The 22,725-nt window shown below is 35.5% G+C and overlaps 1 protein-coding gene across 1 annotated transcript; it reads left to right on the forward strand.

Annotated features, from left to right (window-relative positions):
* Positions 1 to 408: 408 nt before the first annotated feature.
* LOC120631878 (hippocampus abundant transcript 1 protein) lies at positions 409 to 2,405 on the forward strand. The gene has a single exon (XM_039901541.1). It carries the CDS (start codon positions 528 to 530, stop codon positions 1,971 to 1,973), a length of 1,446 nt encoding a protein of 481 aa, XP_039757475.1. The 5' UTR covers positions 409 to 527; the 3' UTR covers positions 1,974 to 2,405.
* Positions 2,406 to 22,725: the final 20,320 nt, after the last annotated feature.

Below are 22,725 nucleotides of genomic sequence, written 5' to 3' on the forward strand. Positions count from 1 at the left end.
TAGTCACAGGATATAAAACCGGTGAATCGTAAAGAATTGGAAACCCGAGATAAAAATAATCTTTCGCAGTAGTGATGAGTTGGTGGACTAAAGTAAAATCAAGTAGGGGTTATAGATTCGTAATGCAATAGATTCTCAGATAAAGAATAGACCGCACCAAAATGTTAGACAGCTATTGAAAAATTGGTGTCTAGATTTAATACACCAACATTTTTTTACAACTATGAACCAATATTTTGTACGTTATGTCTAAATATTAAATTACCTTACAAATAAGCATTAATATTCTGGCTTAATATACGAAAAGATCGAATTACTTTCGATTTTTCGGAGATACTTTTTTGTAATCTGTGCTTTTCGGCTGGCAATACAAATATTGAGTTGTTTTTCAATTTAGTAGATTTTTGACGTTGCTAGTACTTGTCGAATTTATCAAGATTATTTCAATGTAGTGATAAAATATATTCATAGTTTTACTAGGACTATTAAATATGTTTAAATAAGTGCAATAAAAAAGAGCTCCATTCATGACGCCCACGAAGACGGTTGAAGTAGAAATGGTGGTGATACGGAACAGAAAAACTGTTATGAAAGACGGGATCATGACAATGTCGGGTATCGGTGAGCCTTCCGTTTTCCACGCTTTGGTGGTGATCTTCTTGGAGTTTTTCGCGTGGGGCCTGCTCACGATGCCGATAATGACCGTGTTGAACCAGACGTTCCCGGAGCACACGTTCCTGATGAACGGCCTGATAATGGGCATCAAGGGGATCTTGTCGTTTCTGTCCGCGCCGCTGATCGGCGCGCTGTCGGACGTGTGGGGACGCAAGTTCTTCCTGCTGGTGACGGTATTCTTCACGTGCGTGCCCATCCCGCTGATGACGCTCAACACGTGGTGGTTCTTCGCGATGATCAGCATCAGCGGCGTGTTCGCCGTCACCTTCTCCATCGTGTTCGCGTACGTGGCCGACGTGACGACGGAGGCGGAGCGCTCGCGCGCCTATGGGCTGGTGTCGGCCACCTTCGCGGCCAGTATGGTGATCTCACCCGCGCTGGGCACGTACCTCATGCACACGTACAGCGAGTCGCTGGTGGTGGCTGCCGCCACCGCCGTCGCGGTGCTCGACGTGTTCTTCATTATGGTCGCCGTGCCGGAGAGCCTTCCCGAGAAGGTGCGGCCCAGTGGCTGGGGCGCGAGCATCAGCTGGGAACAGGCGGACCCGTTCGCCGCGCTGCGCAAGGTCGGCGCCGAGCGTACGGTGCTCATGTTGTGCGTGGCGGTGTTTCTGTCTTACCTGCCCGAGGCGGGGCAATACTCGTGCATATTCATGTACTTGAAACTAGTGATGGGCTTTGGGATGGCGCAAGTGGCGATATTCATCGCGATTGTGGGTGTGCTCAGTATTGCAGTGCAAGTTGTGCTCGGTTTCCTCATGCGCTCTCTGGGTGCCAAGCACACGATTATGCTGGGACTGTTGTTTGAGATGATGCAGCTCATGTGGTATGGATTTGGTAGCCGCACGTGGATGATGTGGGCTGCCGGAGTGCTGGCCGCTCTGGGCTCTGTCACATACCCAGCCATCAGTGCATATGTGTCAGTCAACAGTCGTGCAGACAGACAAGGTGTTGTACAAGGCATGGTGACAGGTGTGCGAGGCCTGTGTAACGGGTTGGGCCCTGCAATGTTTGGAGTCATTTTCTCACTGTTTCACGTTGACCTTAACGAGGAGCATGCAGCTTCTGGTATTGGCCGGCCAGATGAAGAGAAGTATGCCAGGCTAGTGCCAGGACCGCCCTTTGTATTGGGTGCATTGTTAGTGATTTGTGCACTGCTGGTAGCTGCATTTTTGCCTGAGGATGGAACGGTGGGCGCGCGGCGATCATCTCCCGACCTGCGATTCGAGATTGAGCGCGGGCGGCGTGTGGCTGGCCCCCTGTCTCCGCTCATGGCGCCCGAGTCTGCAGCCCTCTAGCAAGCGGCCAAGGCCGGACGAGCGGCCAGTGTGTAGACAGGCGAGCGGCGCGCCGATTGGGCGCCAAGGAGATTGCATTTAGAAGGTACCAAAGTGAACTCTGTGAATAAAGTGAGTCCATGATTCTATTGCACTGACTACATTCCTGCTACCATCTGTTTATTTTTGCTTAATGCCCCTCACACCTAACTTTTGTTTATAACGCAATCATCACATTGTTTTGGTTGGCTCTTATTCCAGTATTGTTGCTAAAAAATCTATATTTTAGTCAATAGTGGATGCCAATTCAAATTTATCAAGATTGCCCTCAAAGTTATGTGCTAGGGCTGCTGATACTTGTTCATGTTTTTAAACTCTATACTTATTTTTCTAATAGTTTCTGATGGCTCTTGAGGGCATGTACATATTTATTAAAATAAAATTGTAAGATCATTGGAAGTCCTCTTTTTGAGCTCAACATCACACATCTCTAATTCTTAATTATTGAACTGTTCTTAATTTTTAGCTTTTATATAAAATTGCACTTAACTATGAAGTCCACTAAACAATTAAATATGAGTCACTATATCCAATATTATTGAATTCATTGCACAGGTGTTTATCAGGATCATATAAAATTACATGTCATGATATGATGTATTGGAAAATCCAATCAAGAACTTATACTTCTTGTACTGAGTATCGGTGAGACACCTTAAAATATTGAAGTAAATACTGATATGATGCTAAGATACTTATTTTCCCAGGCTATATAACTCTTAACCCAACTGTATAATTAATTATGAATATTTATTTATAAGTTAACTTCAGCAGTTGTCCTAATTAAGTTGATTATGATAAATGGGGAAGTCAAAAAGACCTATCCAGTATTGTTTCATGAATCATCACAATGATGTCATAAAAAATTCAATAAGTTTGTTAACCTCTCTTTTCTAATTTGAACAAACAAATTTTTTCCCTAGCTAAGTTATTCAGGGTGAACCTTATGACAAAGAGAAATAGTTTTTCACTTTAGTTGACAATAAACTAAAATATTTACAATGAAATATGTAAAATGACCTTCAACTAATACAGTTTATAGCTGTTTTATAAAACTGTGCCAAGGTTATCAGTGAAATTCATGTGGTTGCAATTTAATCAATAACATAGTTCTGGTAAAGCAAAGAGACATTGGTCTAATTTTCTCTTTTTTTCAATTTTAACACAAGCTACACTTTGCGGTTAGATGGCTTTGTGTGAATGGTAGTAATATATTTATTTATTTTGTTTCTTGACCTCCCATTAGGTTGTTTTTTTTTCATTTCAAGTGGGATACTCTTGAATAGGCCTCATTGAATCTTTGGCTTAAATCTTTTTTTAGGGTAACTATAATGAGTGTAGAAAAATAACATAACAATTCAAAAAGTGTGTATTGGACATGTTTTATGATGATAGCACACAATTTCCTTAAATTAAAACGAATGGTACAATAACTATTTTTTATTTTTAAAGGTTTGTACCTGTAATACTACAATGTGTATTGTAAGCTAAATAGCTTCCTGAGAAAAATATCCCTAAATAGGTTGAGGTTGGGAAGCTGTAAAGCTATAAGATGGGACACAAAAGGGAAGGGGCACAAAATATTTTATAGAGTCAAATCTGCTTAGGTATTCTCTTCCATACAAATATTCTAAACCACTTCTTCAAGTCAAACCTAGACTGCATTCAAAGTTGGTAGTGGACGAACATGTTAGGGGTAGAGCAATTATATAAAACAAACACCTCTAATCTAGTAGTACCAGAACAAATAATATAATTTTATTTATTTTTATTTAGTGGTTAGTTGAGTGGAACTTTCTAAACAGATTTATTCTGTGTTTGTGTTTTCTACATAATTGGAGTTGTTATGATGTTAAAACTACCCCATGCAAAGAACATTGTGATTTGGCTTTGGAAAAGTCAACAGAACCATATAAATGTTATACACACTTAAAACATTTTATAGAAGGATTTAAACATACAGACAGTTAAATGAGCTGATAAAATCAGCATTTCCGTATTCAGATAAACACTCAGAAATTTAGGTTTTTTCAAATTGCAAAGGACTACTAGTTGCAGCCTTGTTTATTTCCTGTGATTCACATTATATTTTTCTTATTATATTGCCTACATCCTGTTAAATAATTTTCATACTACAACTACAAATTAGTTAGCCATTGTATTACACAATTTTTGATATCCATCTAAAATGGGAAGTGATAATACGTAGTGAGTATTGAATAAATAGTGAATTGGATGCAACTCTTAACTTTTCGGAGTGATATGCGTATTTAAAATTGAAGCAATTAAATTAAGACATTGACGAGAGGAAACCTGCATGCCTGAGAATTCTCCAAAGTGTTCCCAAAGGCGTTTGTAGTCTAGGTATCTAAACTTGTCCAGCGTGTTACACTATGGCCTAAACCCTTCTAATTATTATGAGAGGGGACTTTTGTTTTCTGACCCTGACTCGTGATATCTGCGAAAACAGGTTTTTTCCCTAATTTTTATTTATTATGTCAGGGCGTTTTTTTTTTATTTATTTATCAAATGAAACAATTACATTAAAATGGTTGGTATAAAAGCACCGAAAAAACCGCAGACGTTTGTCCTCTGTGCCTATCTGCAACGATTACCTTAGGTGTTAATTAGAATTATATTTATTATGCTGTCGGTTTGTATTAATACATAATATATTATTTTTTTGACTGTCTGAAATAGTTTACCAGCTGCGACTAAACTCGTTGGCGTCAAAACGCTTCTGCGCGTAGAAAATACTTAGGCTTTTAAAGCTATACTAATATTGGTTATAGTCCTTGTCGCTGTAGATCAGATACCAAGATCGGCAACCAGTATCTAGTAATTAGAAAAAAAAAAAAAAATGGCCATGAGCAGACACATAGTTGTTTTTTTTTTATAGCCCTTGCCACTCGGTTTGGATACTAATAAAGATTATATCTATCATTCTATCTATTCTATCTATGGGTGGAATAAAGAACCCTGAATTTCTTCTTCTTTTGATTTAAATAATTTTTTGAACCATCGCGTACAATAGATGGATGTAACGAAACGTACGTCGGTGTTTTAAATCAATACTATACTAAATTAGACGATGAAAGATCACGTTTTTCTGTCTGGCGGAGCGCCGCGGCGCGGCGTCGGGCACGTTGCGATGACTGTGCTGTTTCGATATCAGCCGGGGTTGACCTTACGTTTAGTTGACTTATTAGTCACAGCATTGCAGCGGAAAACCTGTAGGCTAATTCGTAATGAGGTTTTTTTTATTTTTGACAGCTTAGGGAAAAAGCTGCGTTAGTTCAATAATAATATCAATAATCTAAAATAATAATATTTTTTTTATAAATTTTTAATAGTGTTTTTAATTTATTCTTAAGCATTGTTAATAATTTAAAAAAAAAGAAAAATAATAAATGATAGAAAAAAAAACGGCGTCAATATTCTGATATTACTTCTTTCTGTAGTTAGGTCTTTATCATTAAAGTTTGCTTTTTCAATTTCTGATAAACTTTAGCAACAGTTTTATTGTTTGTTCAAATTTAAAAGCATTTCCGCTTGAAAACCATTACCGTACAAAAAAACTATTCGATTTGTGGATTATGTTAAGTCGGCAGAAACGGCTCGATACTATACACGAAAGAGTATGGAAAAGATTGTTTACATAAGAAAAGTAAATAGAAAAGGAATTAGAGGTAGGTAGATTGATTGGCAGCGGCGAGCGGTCGACAAGTCCAGACCGCGACACTGCAATCCAACACAATGCGCCATTCATTCAGCCGTAACAATGCAATTTGTTTTCTTTTTACACCATACTCTGTGCTGACCAAATCTTTAATGGCGTACCAACATACTTTTATCCATTATTAAGGTGATTTTGATGATAAAATCACCCTTTTTTTTCTATCTATGAGAGTTTAACCATATATAACTAACTATCAGTTTCTTGTGACTTGGTCTGCGAAAGTGGCAAACTTGTAGACTTTTTTAGAACTTAAAAAGGAACATTTATTTTAGCGTAACTATACCAGTTTACGCATCGCACGAATAAGAATTTTTTGCAATTCGAACGATTAGTTATATGGAGATAAGCGCGTTAAACCAAACAACCTCTTCATATAATTAGATTGACAGAATTTGATTGCATTACAGTATTTCTTTTCCGTCTATTCCCGCAATTTTTTAAATAACTATCTTTTTTAATATGAATTCCTGTCACTTTAAATTTCCACTCGAACTTAAATCGATCAAAGACTATGCATAATTTTGGTTCCTGAACTGAAGATACATTTTTTTAATTACACGTAAGGCAAAGGTAGTTTTGCTAAAACTTCTCAACTGTATCAAGTCTAAACTTAGTCAAGTTGAATCGTTTGTTTTTGAATACTTTGCAGACTCCCAAGTCTGTTTGTATGAATCACCAGTAAGAGCAATTTCAACTTGAGGGTCCGACCTAACAAATATGTCATGATAGCAAACACTCAACGATTGTTCCCCCTTCTAGTTGGGGAGTCCTGGCAATATCGGTATATGTTAAGTTTGGCGTTATGAGTGTTGGTTAGTAAATATATCGTTCCGACAGACATGAATTTCTTTGCATTGTGAATTAGTTATGATACATTTAAAGGCTTATATGAATGGTGTTATTATGCCACAACTTAACTTTTTTTAATTGTATTTTGAATAAGATAGTGTTATTATGCATCAATGTAACTTTTTTATTGGATTTTTACTAAGATAGTGCTTCAGTCAGTTTAACAATGGATTTTAAAAGTTGAACAAGTTTTTCAGTTAGTGCAGTATTATTGCTCGTAAACAGTAATAATTATCAGGTGTCAAGGTCAGCTGGTGTCGATGAATGGATACTTAAATAAAAACTTTTCTACATTTTTTGCTCACGGATATCTAAGTTGTTATGTTAATTGAGTATATTCTGAAATTTTTATTTAAATATATATACATACCTACCAGATCTTAAATTAAACATCCCTACTAATATTATAAATGTGAATGTAAGTTTTTTTGTTACGCTTTCACGCAAAAACTACTTAACCGATTCTCATGAAACTTTATACACATATTCTTGGAAGTGTTAGAAGTAATATAGGATACTTTTTATCCCCACATTAAGCTCGGTTCCTTTGGGAGAGGGGATGAAAGAGTTTGACTATTTTACACCATAACTCCGACAAATTATAACCGATTTAAATAATTATTTTTGTACTATAGAGGTTATAATATGCGTTTAATTTTGCCCACACTTTGTGTAGATGTGATGAATGTGGTTGGAGAACTCCTAAGCGGACAGCAGCAACCCCTCAGTGATACTGAATACTTTAATTTTATTTTAGATCTACACTTAAATTGAATGCCACATCGAAAAACAAAATCAAACGCAGACGAAGTCGCGGGCAATAGCTAGTAATTTCATATTTTAAGTTTATTTCTAAGTATCCGTTTTTATTTTAAAGGAACTGAAAAACTTGTTCAACTATTAAAATCCATGGTTAAACTGACTGAAGCACTATCTTAGTAAAAATCCAATAAAAAAAGTTACATTGATGCATAATAACACTATCTTATTCAAAATCCAATTAAAAAATGTTAAGTTGTTGCATAATAACACCATTCATATAAGCCTTTAAATGTATCATAACTAATTCACAATGCAAAGAAATTCATGTCTGTCGGAACGATATATTTTTTTTTGTTGTCTTAATTCCTTGGCTGTGCATGATGGATGTTTTTTCTTGATACGAAAAACATCAGTGACGAGTAAAAACAAACAAAAAAAAAATAAAACAAACAAACAAATTTTTTAAAGTCACAGGAAACTGCTAGTTAGTGATATATGGTGTAACTCTCATAGATAGGAAAAAAAGGATGATTTTATCATTAATCACCTTAATAATGGAAAAATGACGAAGAGCTATATTTTTCAACAATGCTACTAGAAGATAGTTTATAGAACTTTATAATAAGAGTTAGACTTCTCTATCTTCATCGAAATAATGATCTTAAGTTTTGTATAACCTGTAGCCCTAGTACAGATTTTCCCGCTCGCAATCGAGGAGTCGTTTTCGAGTATCGAAATACTTAAACAACTCAGATGTTGTGGTAATGTAGTCTCTATAGTCACAAAGATCCTGCATCGCGCTAGCGAAGTTTTCACAAATAATACCACGCTCCCCCAGCACGAACACCCGCTCGGAGGAAGTTCTACCTATTGTTACGGCCGAGCGTATCTCCGCTGACGTGAAAATGGATTCTATTTGTATTGTATTAAATTTGCCTGAAATTCTTCAGCTAGGGATTTTGGCAGAACGTTTCTAAAATTAAAATTTGACAAAAATTAAGGCCCCTTTCAGTTCTCAGCGGACGATACAACATAGAAGTCGCCCTTTCTAGCAAATTGTCATTCGAAATGGTCACAACAATCAGTCTATATGCGCATGCACCATAAATTGAATCGCAAAATACTTGATTGGCTCCACTGTATGACATGCAGAATGGGACATGCCTCGATTGGCCTGCAATTAATTTGTCAACATTGTGACTAGCCAATTAAACATAAGTGTACCCCACACGTCATAAGCCACTCCCACCGAGGCTATGTTCTTGTTTAGTATTTTTTAGCTGTACTTATAGGTCTTATGTTTTTTTTCGTCAGCTGGATGGTATAGAGTTCGATTTACGAAAACGACTCCTCGATTGCGAGCGATCAAAAAAGAGCGGACTACCACTACTACTTGTACTAAGGGCTACAGCTCCCAACCTAAGCTGCAAAGACGTTAGATCAAATCCCAGCTGTGATGTTGACGTTTGAATTGTACTCGAGAGGGTAGTTCATCCGACGTTGCGGTTTATGATTCAAGACCTCTTTTCGTTGAGGGCACTCGGAAGAAGAGGCCTTTCGCTTTCTTTCGACGCAGACACTCGCAAATAAAATTAATGTGAACAAGTTACTTTTGCACGCTACTGAAATAATGATATCATTCGGTCAGATATTTTATTTTTAATGGCGATCTTCGGCTTTGTTTTCTACTTGTATTACTTTTTGAAATGGAGAAAAATTATATTAAAAGTTTAAAATATAAAATTATAAACTTGAAATAAGCAGCCAATCATCTTAGCTGCTCATCTTGGCATTCAGTTAGTTGACAGGACTAAGTATAAAAACATACCTAGGAATTTCTTTATACCAGGAAAATTAACGATTGCCACGGGGTTTAAAAAAACCGTAATAAATTTGCACGAAGAATGCGTGCAACGGATAGTACCCTAGAAAATTTTACCTACGCGAAAATAGTTAAATTGTCTGTGTTTAACGACCAAAACTACTAATAATGCAAACCATGGCATCTTTCTCTAACTAAAGCTACTCTTTCATTGTATGCGCTCGGCTCTACTTTCCGACCACTTTGTTAGCTGTTTTCATATAAAACTATGTTCACTAACGTAAGCTCATGATAAACAGAATAAGATAACGAGACTCATCAAATAACCTTTGCTCTATTGAACTAACTTTTTTAATTTATACTTCTTTTGGCGCGTTAGGGAAAAATGATGAGAGTAAATTTTTACCAAAAACAAAAAACCGACTCCCTGAAGATATAGCTAACTTCAGGGAGTCGGATTTTTTGTTTGTCAACATTTTAGTTTTTCAATAAAAGGTTTGACAGTGATCTCTTTCAAATGTCTGCATACTCATTCCGGTGATTTAATTAATTCAATTGTACAAAAATCTCAAATTTTAATTTTGAGTTAAACTTGGTTGTCCTATAATGAGATAACTAGATAATACGTTATAATAAAACTTTCAATGTATTAAATACCTTTTTTCTATTATTAGTGTCGTTTTTTCTGCAAACGTAGAATAAGGCAAAAGATAAAATTTTTGAAAAGATTTTCATCCTGTTACGCCACAGAAGTATAACTTCTTACGCGTGTACATAAGAACACACAAGTTTTTTTCTATTTTTCATTGCACAGCAAAAATTTTACTTTCACTTAAAAAATTTTCTACCAGCCAACCTTTGGACATGCGAGAAAAACGAGTGAGGGGTGGCCAAATCTTTGAAGAATTTAAAATTAAAATTATATATACGTTACGTGTGTATGTTGGTAATATATATTTCGTTGTCTGCGTTTATCACGTTTTTTACGGATCCCGTGGAAACCGTCTGTTTTCCTCTGATAAAAAGTAGCCTATGTTACTCTCCTTCTTTTGAACGAACTCTATACCAATAAGTTGCTAAGATACGGCGTTTAGGAAGAACAAACAAACATACTTTCGCATTTATTATATTAGTATAGATAAACAGCACCATCGTGTTTGTACATGTTACCTGCCTACCTCGCCAGTTGCCGAGGTAGGTGATTCACCCCATTCGCCTTTCACGGTTCAAGTCTCTTTACGTTATTCTTCGGTTCTATTCCTGTGCTGTTATAAAAAAGCGGCTCTGTGACTAAAATATACTTAAGGCATTTAAAAAATTTGTAAGCCTAGTGGTTAAGACTTCGACTGCAATTTCGGGAGGCCGCGTTCGGCAAGCCCAGCACGTAACACTTACTTAAGTTATGTGCGTTTAAAAAAATTAAAATATAGAGTGAGAAATCCTGCATCTCTGAGAGTTCTCGATAATGTTCTCTAAGGCGTGTGAAATCCACCAATGCGTACTGGGCCAGCGCGGTGGCCAAAACCGTTCTGATTGTGGAAGGAGACCCGTGCACTGTAGTAGGGTAGGGTAAATTATTATCGTAATATGTACCGTTACCTTATTGAAAATATAGAATTTTGTTTATCTATTGTAGAAAGCTATTGTAGAAAGCAGCGCTGCAACTGTGTTAGAAAATATTAATATGACAGCTTAAAACGTAGGGTTTCGATTTTCATTTGACTTCAGTAATTAGGTTTGCGTTTGGAGTTCACAGATGCTTGACGATTTGGTTCGTTAACTTAAAACGATCTCTTAAGAGACCTCTCATACTCCATTTTTTCTAACTTTGCTTATGTAAGCAATCATTTCACTATTTTATTATTGTGATTTTATTATTTTCACAAAAAAATAACGAAAAAACGTTTTGCATCATAGGTGAGTTAATAAAAATATAGTAAGAGAGTTATCGTCAGATATATCTTCAGATATCGTTCCAGCTAACGATCAAATCTTCTATAATAAAGTAAATAACTTACTTTCCATTAGACTTGACATTGATATTTCGTGAACATAAATAGTCTAACTTATTATTAATATCCTTAATTTTCAATGTATCGATTTGAAGTTATAATTAATTGGTTGTTTTTACACATACTGTTAAGTATTAAATATTACATACTTATTCTTTGCCACAGACAGATAAGCGGAATCATTTGGGAAACGTTTTGGTTCATCAGTGAGACATTATAGGATCGATTAGATATGAACAGATAAGATAAAGCACTGACGCCATTTCTGTTTCTACGTAGGTAATACTAAACTAAATTGGCAAGACATTAGAGTAAACAAATTAAACATTGAATCGTTAATTCACAGCCATGTACGTTTTTTAGTTATCTGCAATTTTTCTTTTTAGCAATTAAATATCAATTGCTCTAACGGTGAAGGAAAAACATCGTGCCGAGAGTTCCGCATAAAGTTCTCAAAGGCGTGCGAATCCACCAATCTGCAGTCAGCCAGCGTGGTAGACTACGGCCTTAAGCCTTCTCATTCTGAGAGGTAACCGGTGCCTTACGTGGGTCATAAACGGTCCACACAGTCACTTCTCGGGTTGATTACGGCTGTTATCAAGTAAAAGTCATCACGTTAATTGCCGTTCATATCTAAGTATTTGAACCACCTGTCCGCGCCATGCGTGGACTGATAACGGCTCTTATCATAATATTATCAACATTTTGCAAAGCTATGTCTAGTTGTACTGTTTAACGCTACTTTATTACGGTTTCTATTAAATTATCTTATTGTATGTTTTTCAATGGGTTTTCTTTTTTTAAGTAACCATTAAAAATTAAAATTGATTTAAGTTTAGTATCGGCAATACGATGTCCTGTCCGTTTCAATCTGTGTGTAGATATAAAGCCCCCTTTTAATATATTATCTGGATTAAAGTCATCTGGAAGTGTTATGATAATGCCGAATGAAAGATTAAATAAATAATATCATTCATTCCGGCGTTATCTGGGAATATATTTTGGTTTCTGAGGGCATCTAAAAATCGCTGAACTACATTATTGATATCACTTTTTTTGCGTGCGGGGTTGCCCATCCTTTCTCCGAACTATGTGCCCAACCCATTGCCACCTCAGCTTCGCAACTCGTTTAGCTATGTCGGTAACTCTGGTACTTCTACGAATCTTAACATTTCTGATGTGATCACGTAGAGACACTTACTCTACATCGCCCGGTGAGTGACTGAGCCTTCGTTATAATGTAAGGTATATAATTTTTTAAAACAAGCCAAAAAAATATTTAATATTTTAGTGTAAAATATTATATTACATATTATTCAGTTTTTTATGATATAAAAACGCAATGTATTATATCTCATACTCTCGCAGATTCCGCTATTATCGCATGCAGTGCATTATGTCCACAAATAGTGAAAACGCCCCGCGCACTTCACACTTCACACCCGCGGAATTTTGCTAGCGTACAAACTCACATTATATGGTAAGCGTTAAGAAATAAATACAGGTGAAATAATTACTGTCAACTGCTAAATAGAATTAAGTTACTAACCGCACCTGTTCGAGAAACTTCTAAAGCGGAGTGGTTTTAGATGCTTTAATATTAAAATATTATATTAGTAGTGTACACGGTTTCTGCATGTTCTTCATTCTGCGATTGGGACACATTTTTGTTTTATCGAGTTTAATTAAGAGCCTGTGATCCGAAAAATCCATTAAAATAGCTTATTGTAGGTTGTAGCCTTCCTCGTTATGGCAGCCACTTGGAACTAGGGAAGGTGCGTATTTACTGGACTAGGTTTTTATACCAGGTATTTGCTTGCAAGTACGGCGACCAGGTGCCGACTCGAAATACTCGCAATACTTTTAAAGTATTTTAATAGAGTGCACAGCACAGCGCCCTCGCTGAATTAGACCTTAATCGGAAATACGATAGTAGTCCTTATTCATAATGCATCACGGAACAGTTTTTTATGAGGTTTTTAAAGTCTTGGAAGTATTTTTTTGTGAACGCGATTATGCTACATATTTGTAACGAGCAAAGGTTCAAATTCGTATGAAAGTATTTTTACTCCCGATACAAGTCTTTGAAGTATTTTTTTGTGAACGCGATTATGCCCCGTATTTGTAATGTGCAAGGGGACAATTTTGTATGAAAGTATTTTTACGTCCAAGTTTCAATCCAAGTCTTGAGAGTATTTTTTTGTAAACGCGATTATGCTCCGTATTTGTAATTAGCAAAGGGACAATTTCGTATGAAAGTATTTTTACGTCCAAGTTCCAATTCAAGTCTTGAAAGTATTTTTTTGTAAACGCGATTATGCTCCATATTCATAACGAGCAAAGGTTCTAATTTCGTATGAAAGTATTTTTACTTCCAAGACTTAAAGACTTGAAAGTATTTTTTGAGAAACGCGATTATGCTCCTTATTTGTAATGTCCAAGGGTTCAATTTCCTATGAAAGTATTTTAATTTTCGAGGCTTGTAAAGTATGCTCCATAATACTATGATCGGAAAAATACTTTGAAAGTATTTTGAACCCTGGTTTTTGGCACTGGTATTTTTTGATAGACGTACTTGAAAGCCCTGGTACTCGATTTTACAAGTACGACCCATGCCTACTTGGAACTGGCAACGATGACTAATAATAACGCAAACGTGTGACGCAACACGTTCGAGAGCAGTGTAACATAAACATGATTATCTGGAATGTGTCGACCTGTTTGCGATAGCTAATAAAGTAATAACCTATAACGCCGATCAGTTTATTAAAGAAAGTGTTTATCTATACTAATACTTCTAAAGTATATGTCGCACTTCTGGTTGCCGCTGTTCCGAACGGAAACTGTGGCGCCACGTGACAACTATAGCGAAAAAGAGTGACTGAGCAGAATTATTGGCCAAGCTAGGGATATGAGATATATTTTCCAAAGTATGTTAAGGTATTGGTCTAATGTAAGGTTTGCTGATAGTAAATGTAAATGCTTATACGATGATAACCCGTGTGTCCTCTTTTATATACTTATATATATAGATGTGGCGACAGAAATAAGCATGGCGATTTTGCATCCCCCGAAGACCCCTGTCACAAAAAAGCTTTACTACTTCTAAATACATAGTATCACAAATCTCTAAGCTAAAATAAAACGATAGGGGATGTAAAATCGCCATGCTTATTTCTGTCGCCACAGCTATATATATAAATATATCTACTTTTAATATACAAATAAACACACAGACAGTTAGTAGTAGTAGAGCTTTTTGTGATAGAGCTCGTCCTGGGATTCATCCACTATCGCCATGCTTATTTCTGCCGCTAAGCAGCATTGTTGCAACGCTGTGTTTCGGTCAGGACGTGGTTACCGGTGTTATATGAGGCTTAACGCCTACACCTCAGATGGTTGAAAACAGGGCGGCTATTTGTAGGAATTGTTCCTTGAGAAATGTCCCTCTGTTTATATGCGATGGTTTTCCACTTACCATCGAGTGGGCCATAAGCTTTCGTCCGTCAATTATATTACTAGAAAATAAAAATTCATTTAAGTAACAGTTATTTATTGAATTTATTGATTGATTTCAGGTGTACACTTTATATGAACGCGTTTTTCAGGTGTACAGTTTATTCGAACACGTTAAAAGTACATAATATAAGTACTTATTGTTAAACGTAATATTCAAGGCCCATGGCGAAATATTTACTTTACCCGTGACTATTTTACTTGGCAACAATATATAAAAGCTTTATTCATAAAAATAGGTAAATATTTACTGGGAAAACACTTGTACAAATATTTCTCACTTGCGTAAAATATGTCGAACAAAATTATATAAAGAGTGTGGTTATCGAGCTATAAGATGGCAACCACGCCCTTCAGACCGAAAGACAGCCAAACTATTTGTTGGCAGTAATAAACATACCGGTAGTAGTCCCGGACGAGCTCTATCACAAAAATCTCTGCTATTACTAAAACGGAATGCTCTGGAATTTACTAGCTTCTAGACATAATGCAATATCCAGTAGCAAGGTATAGCAGTAAATTCGGCCACGCTTTACATTATTATGTACATTACGTCATCGACATCAGGTTTTAGTGTCAATGTCGAGTTTACCGCACGGAAAAGTTTTGAATGGGCGCTTCTTTCGCATAATAAAGGAGTGCTTTCGGAATGCTGACACTGGCAAAGCTAACAACCATTTCTCGCAGATCAAATCATCATCATCATCAAACCACTGCAGGGCAAGGGTCTACTCTCAGAAAGAGAAGGGTATACGCTGTAGTCCACCTTGCTGGCCAAGTGTGAATTCCTAGCCTTTAAGAACGTTACAGAGAACTCCTAGGCATGCTGGTTTCCTCACGATGTTTACCTTCACCGTTAAAGCAAGTGATATTTTAATTGCTTAAATTAAAAACGCACATAACTTTTAGAGGTGCATGCTGGGGTTCGAACTCTGTATCCCTATAGGGAGAACCTAATCCCTAAGCTCACCACTTAGTTCAAACGGGCACTATGAATTTCATATAAACAATTTTATAAATATATTTGTAAAAGGAAATAAATATGATTATTTATTTATGGATATAAATTAAAGTGTTTTACGATATTAGAAAAGTAGCCGTTTTTGCATTATGTTTGATGAAGTAATTACTCGGATTTTGCATCAGTTGCATAATTTTTCAATATTATAAAATTTGAATAAAACATATGTATGTATATATATGTATAATAGATCGTGTATGGTTGCGAAAGCTTTCGCACCAGCTGACAAGTTGGAATACCGTAGGGTTCTAGTCCGGACGGGTCCAACTTCGGTTGCCCAACCGTGTTTAACTATAAGTATTGCTGTCATATATATGGAAGTTCGCTTTAAAAAAGCATTAAACAATCATCGTATTTACTTTAAAAATCGCCGATAGTATTTCATTAATGACAGCCTTACTGCCCCCGCGTACAATTTTTTAATTCGTAGTCGCGCGTGGCTCACCACCACCACGTACCACATTACGTGACGTCATCCACGTACGATACGCAGGCGTGTTTAGGAGATTTACGGTTTAACAATAAAAATAAAAACCCTGTTAATTGACAGACAGACAATAATAGCTCTGCCATATGTCAAGTTGGGAAACGTAATTTGTACTTTGTATCCTCTTTGCATATTAGTTTTACAATTTAATTTTAAAAGAAACTGTTATTCACCCTTATGTAAAAATTAAAGAACCTGACTAATCCTTAATCCTTAAATAATATAGCCTTGTAATACATGTTCTTAGGGCCGGGTTCCTCTCTCTTATTAGACAGATATAATTTAGAGCTATAACTGTTGTTTGCCATTGGGTGCCAATTTTATAGTAAATCTAAACGTTTCTATTTCATTTATTGCGACTCGTGATTCGTTTTAGTACCAGGTTTGCCCACTTTGTTTTTAAACTCGCACATTCGTTTGAGTGAAATAGTCTTTTCTTTTGACAATGTCTTCAATTTCACACACATCCAACTATTCATAACACGAGTAATACCCGCAGAGCCTTTAATCATTACCCTTTGAGCTTATTCTGACATGGACACCCATATTGTACAGAAACTATGGGCGTAAAGAATACTTTTTTCTTTTGTACTGTGCATTTCTTTGTGCGGCTGGTATTTCGCCGCCGTTCCCCTCCCCACTCTCAAAACCGGGCGAGAAAGGGGGATAGATTTGCCCTCTCATTTTCAAGTGCAATTGTCTTTTTCTTCCCACACCGTTGCATTGATTTCAATGTCAAAAGTAATACAATGGCGATCTTACTTAAGAAAACTGAACCATTTCTTCATCTGACCCACATTACGAAAGTAATTTGTTATAAGACATTTGCACATCGCTGGTGTAGTGTGCTCGAGATGTTTGCGCTTATTGTATTTTATTAACATGGGGGAAATAGCTGAAAGGAAACCTGAGTTATGAGTCCCAATAAGAGCCTTTTACTTTTGGAAGAGAAAATCCTCATGTCAATCCTACGGGATGTACCTGCCTTTTGACCTACCATCTAACACTTGTCTTTTTCTGTTTCTCCCTGTCATTGCTAACTCGAGAGTAATGGAAAAAATTGTACTCTGCATCATTTGGGTTTACAAATGTACCAGTGTTTCTTTTTCTGTGTATATAATAAAACTGCCTTTAGTGCCACCCTAGTAGGAGGCTCTTAAATTCTCTATTTCCTTTTCTTTTATTGTAGAAGACTTCTTTCGTCAGTGTCTTACTGTATTTTCCAACACAAGATACTTTAGGGCTAGATTGCGATGTCATATATATTATTCATATATGTATTGTCATAGTATTGTTATTCGCTTATTATTATTATTATAATTTTATTTATCAGTATCTCTGTTTTTGTGCGTTTATAATAAACTTACCCTTGGTGCCACCCTCAGCATCCATTGAGGGGCTCAATTGAAGATCCATCATTGAACGCAACAGCTTCCTCTTGTATGACACCATACATTTGAATCCTATTATAAAGCTTACTTAAACAAAATAAATTGGGAAGCTTATTTACATTAAACCTCATTAAAATCGGTCGCAAAAGCTTTTTAGGTAAACGGAACGAACACACAAAACACTTAATAATTTTAGATTGTGTTATACAATTCAGGTATCATCTAAAGCTCTTCTATGAACCACTGTTAGAATAAGAACTTCGTCCCTTATTATTGAGTATTGCAACGTAGACCTAGCAAGAGTACAAAGCTTCACCAAAGCGAAGCGAAGATTCTCTTTGAAGAGAGACTCTTTTACATTCTCTCGCATGTAGTCCTGTGCAAATAAAGAGTATAATTATATAAATAAATACGTTACGGTCAGGTTAGGATGTGGCACCTCATAGATGAAATTTGCCTGCTTGTCTCAGATTATTAAAGAAAATTTTAAATTTACCTACATTAATATTAAGTGTGTAACCAAGGTACACATATGCGCTATTTAGGTTCTATTTGTATGTTTAATTGTGGTATTACTACAGGAAGCTGTTATAATTAACTAATTCACTGAGAACCACAAAGGCGAGTTATCAGTTAAGTGTTTTGTAAATTGTCGAACGTTTCCAATGTTTCTGTGTTTTTCATGTCAGGGGCGATAAGAGTTGGAAAAACAGGTTTTAATAGCTTGCGGAAATGTTGTAATTGGGGAAATACACTGTAAATATCATAAAAATGATAGTATATTTTTGTTTATTTTTAAAGCTATGGCTACAAAATACAAAATACATTGGGATTTAAATATACCTAGTGTAAAAAATAAGGATTTAAATATGGTATAAAAAAAATTGAGCCTCACAAAAAGCCACTGACTAAAGGAAAGAGAGAACAGAACGGAAGTATAGTAGTAAATTAAACAATAGGATAATTCTAGGCTTTATGGCAGCCATTTTAGTTTTAGTTTTTGCTACTTAAAAAATCTCCATAATAGCTTTCCTTTTATAACCTGCAATTTTTGGTTAGTCGTTAACCAAAGTAAAAATACTGAACCACTCATAGTTTCACTCCCGCATCGGATTAGATTGGTCGACTGCCAAAATATAGCAACACTAAAATTGGATGTCTATATATCTCAGTGTAATGGGAAACACTGAAATGGTTGAAATTCGGTTGTAAACAAAACTGAAATACTATACTGTAGAATTGTATTTCTTAACCGATAACAAAAAAGGAGGTTTTATATTCGGTTTTATTTTTTTGGTTACGCAATAACAGCATAAATGGCAGACAAACACTTGTATCTTATTTATCTGTATATAACACATAAATAGGCTGCATTACTTACAAGGCAGTTCCGTTTATGTTTTTGCAATAAGCGTCAGCATAATTTGTTCTTTATATTTAATTTATATGAAGTCGTGGTTAGGGATATTACAGATGTAGCATAGGTCAGAAATTTCTGAGAGCTGCATGGGTTTTAGCTGTTTCGCATAAAAATATTAGGTTCATAACAGATAAACAACAGAATTGGCTCCATTATCACACACTACGCATTTAACTGAACCCCGATGAGGAAGGCTGTAGTCCACCAACTGACCTAGTGCGGATCGGTAGACTATCAGGCACACAGGTTCATAATGTTTTTATAAACCGTGATATTTTAATTGCCTGAATTAAAACTATCATAAGTCGAAAATATAGTCCTAGCCCTAATAGCCCTAGTTGTAGTTTTGCTTTTGTGCTGGTGTTGAATGGGAAAAACAATTGTATCTTTGTACCTATCAGGTATTTAGGCATTTCGAACCTTTGGTTTTCCTGGAATAAAATGCCTGACCGTTCTTTCCTTGTTTTTTGAATGCGAAAAATCTAGTTGATTGGTTGCTTAATTACGGCGTACACCTTCGCATTTATAATATTGTAAGGATTTGTAACTGTATATTATTTTTATTTTGCGAAACCTCGATCCTTGTATATAAGTTAAGAAATCCTTCATATTAAAGACGTTTTTAGTAGAAACATAATAGACTGTTAAGTTAATGTACAAACAAATTAGCACCATTATCACAAACTATTAAATTGTCTTCCCCACAACGCGAAATACACCCGAGGTTAAACTTCCCTCTCTGTTGATGTCTGATGAGAGGACAAAGTATTGTATCTGTATACGGTGTAGGCTTTATAGGAGTTCGCATAATGGAAGAACAAACAATACGGGAGTGTTTTGTTCCCATCGTCTCAGCTTCGATAAGGCTCCAGGCGGGTGGCTTTCTATTGTATGAAACCGTCAAACGTCATACTTATAGCCCTTGTAACAAGTTTGCTTGACGTGTTTACCGCAAAGCAATTAAAGATTAATAAATAAGATATAAGCAAATAAGTGTCATGATAAAAAAATATTATAAAGTACATGTTATCTGAGTACTTAACTCTGAACCTTCAGAAATGATTGTTTCTATAATTTATGGAAGAGTGAATAGGTGCTTAAAAACCAATATAGGCTGCTTCTTGTTTTGAAAATCCAGCAGAGGTGAAATTGGGGTAGGAAGATTGTATAAAAATCAGCAAGTCCGCTTATAAAAAGTTTTACAAAACATACTAAATAGGGGGTTGACATGGGCATGTAAGTATGCTAGTGTATGAACCATTAATGATGTGTTTGAAATTAGAACATTAACAATTTGTATGGAATGGACCAAGCTGAGGGCTGCAGCTAGTCTCAGGGTTATATTCCTCATTAAAAAATCGATATTATTCAGCTAAGGTTTGAATTGGATAGCATGCTACAGTGTAATCGATCGCCTAGTAACCAATTCACTGCAGTTTTTATTGCAGTTTGTAAGTGGCCCAGTATGCAGATGTCTTTATTTCGTACTCCCCATATGAAACTATATTACGCAACAGAGCGGAGAGCAAGGACGGACCGGCTGGGTGGCACGAGTAACCCATTTTATACCGAATTAGACTCCACTCTCTTTACATTCTGTGGGAATTTAACTGTTTGGCCTACTTACTAGGACGTCGAGAGCTGGCCATCTAAAAAACCGGTTATTGATATTCGAGTTGCAAAACCAGGCACCCGGTTTTTTTTGTTCTTTTCATAATTAAAACCTCATTATTTAATTTTTTGAAATTACCGAATTGGCCTATTTATTAGGGTGGCAAGAACCGGCCATCGTTAAAAAAACCAATTCTTTGAGTCCAGTTCGAGTCCAAAACCTGGTACCTGGATTATTTGGTCTTTCTGAAATTTCACTCTCTTTGCATGCTTTACCAATTTAAGTACTTGGTCTACTTGCTACTTATCTTTTAAAATTTGGTTATTTCTATTCAAATTCCAATGCAAAACCATGCACCCGGTTTTTTAATTCTTTCGGTTCTTTCCAGAATTCAACTCTTTTTGCATTCTATGTGAGAATTTAGATATTTAGCCTGTTAGCTACTTATTTTATAAATCGGCTTTTTGCATTCTGTGGGACTTTTGGTACAAAAAAAAAATGTTATTATGCGGGTCATTTAAACAGAAACAGTATTAAATATCTTTGTCTTGTTAGGATTTCGACAGTTTTCAGGGATCTTTACTTAAACAACGAACCCATGTAGATATTACCATTTATGTCGGTCTGCATGGCAAAAACGCTGGCATTGACAACAATATAAATAATTTAACTATCCCCGCTGCCTCATTTGAGCGATCTGATGACTTTTAATAGCCATTCTGCTGGAAAGCATTTAAGACTTATGTTATGGAACTATGCCGTGTGTTCCACACGTGTAAGTATACGTATGTTATTATAATCAGTACTTGGTTATCTTTAGTAGAAACTGATTAAATGTGTTTATATAACTCTTGTTTAATAGTCTAGTATACTTAAAACATTCCAAATTTTGAAAAATATGTTGGCTTGCATATCATATTCATAACATCCAACAGACAACTCCTCTCTCTATAAATAAACATAAAATTTACACAATATGTGTATTATATCCATTCAATAATAATTTTTTTCGTTCGCTACTTATATCCAGCAAAAAAATATATCTTGCTTTAGATCGTGCTGACAGACATAACATAACATCAATAGCCGGTAATTTTAGTCCGTACTGAGTGATGTTGCCAACTGCTGTGTTCTTGAACTTGCCGCCATTTTGTCGGTGGGTGCAAATTGCTCTTCACTTATGTACGATAATCAAACTTCGCGGTCTTCGTTGCATATTGCATTTCAATTCGTTTACTTTTAATCAAAGTTTGCTATTATACTTTGGACTTAATTTCAAGTACATGTTGTATATCGTTAAAATTGAAAATGCAATTATAATAATCAATAATAATATTTTATAATAACATTTTTGAATTATCGGCTTTATTTGCCTATTGACTGTCTTTAATGTTGTAGTGACCACGCAGCCTATTCAACTATGTTTATTTTGCTACTACAGTTCTTTAATAACGTTCTTAAATTATAGTTTTGGTTCTGGGTTCAAAGTTGTAACCTATCAAGTCTTCTTCTTACCAAAATATTATTATTGCTGAATTGCTTAAAGAAACTCATTAGTTTTTTTAGTTAAATGCATAACTAAATCTCTATTTCTTACTATTCTGGTATCTAAGAATGGAGTTCAGATACAATCTGTCATTTATTTTAAATTCCTTAGAAACAAAAAAAAGTGTGCAAGTAACCTTTACGCGCGATTGAAGTAAAACTTTTATTATTATTTAATGATGAAAGTAAAAAATTCCTGGGACTCCGCTATTTCATTTAAACTTTAACATTTTACATTTTATAAATATTTTCATTTGTTAATATTATTAGACTAATTGAAAGTAGAAAAATTGAAGGTTAGGTCAGCACATGTCAATAAATATTATAGAATGTCGCAATCGTCAGAAAAGTTATTAATAATATATTTATTACAAAATTAATAAATAAACAAGTATATTTAGGGATTTCCCAAAAACTTTGCAATTTATTTATTTTTTAAACTTGAATTTTATCCACTTTGCTATTCACAATTGATCCGTTTGAAAATATTGGAAATAAATAATCCTTATTGATTATGATATTTGCCTCTAGCTGGCG

The sequence above is a fragment of the Pararge aegeria genome, chromosome 19, assembly GCF_905163445.1.
Source record: "Pararge aegeria chromosome 19, ilParAegt1.1, whole genome shotgun sequence".
Lineage (NCBI taxonomy): Eukaryota > Metazoa > Arthropoda > Insecta > Lepidoptera > Nymphalidae > Pararge > Pararge aegeria.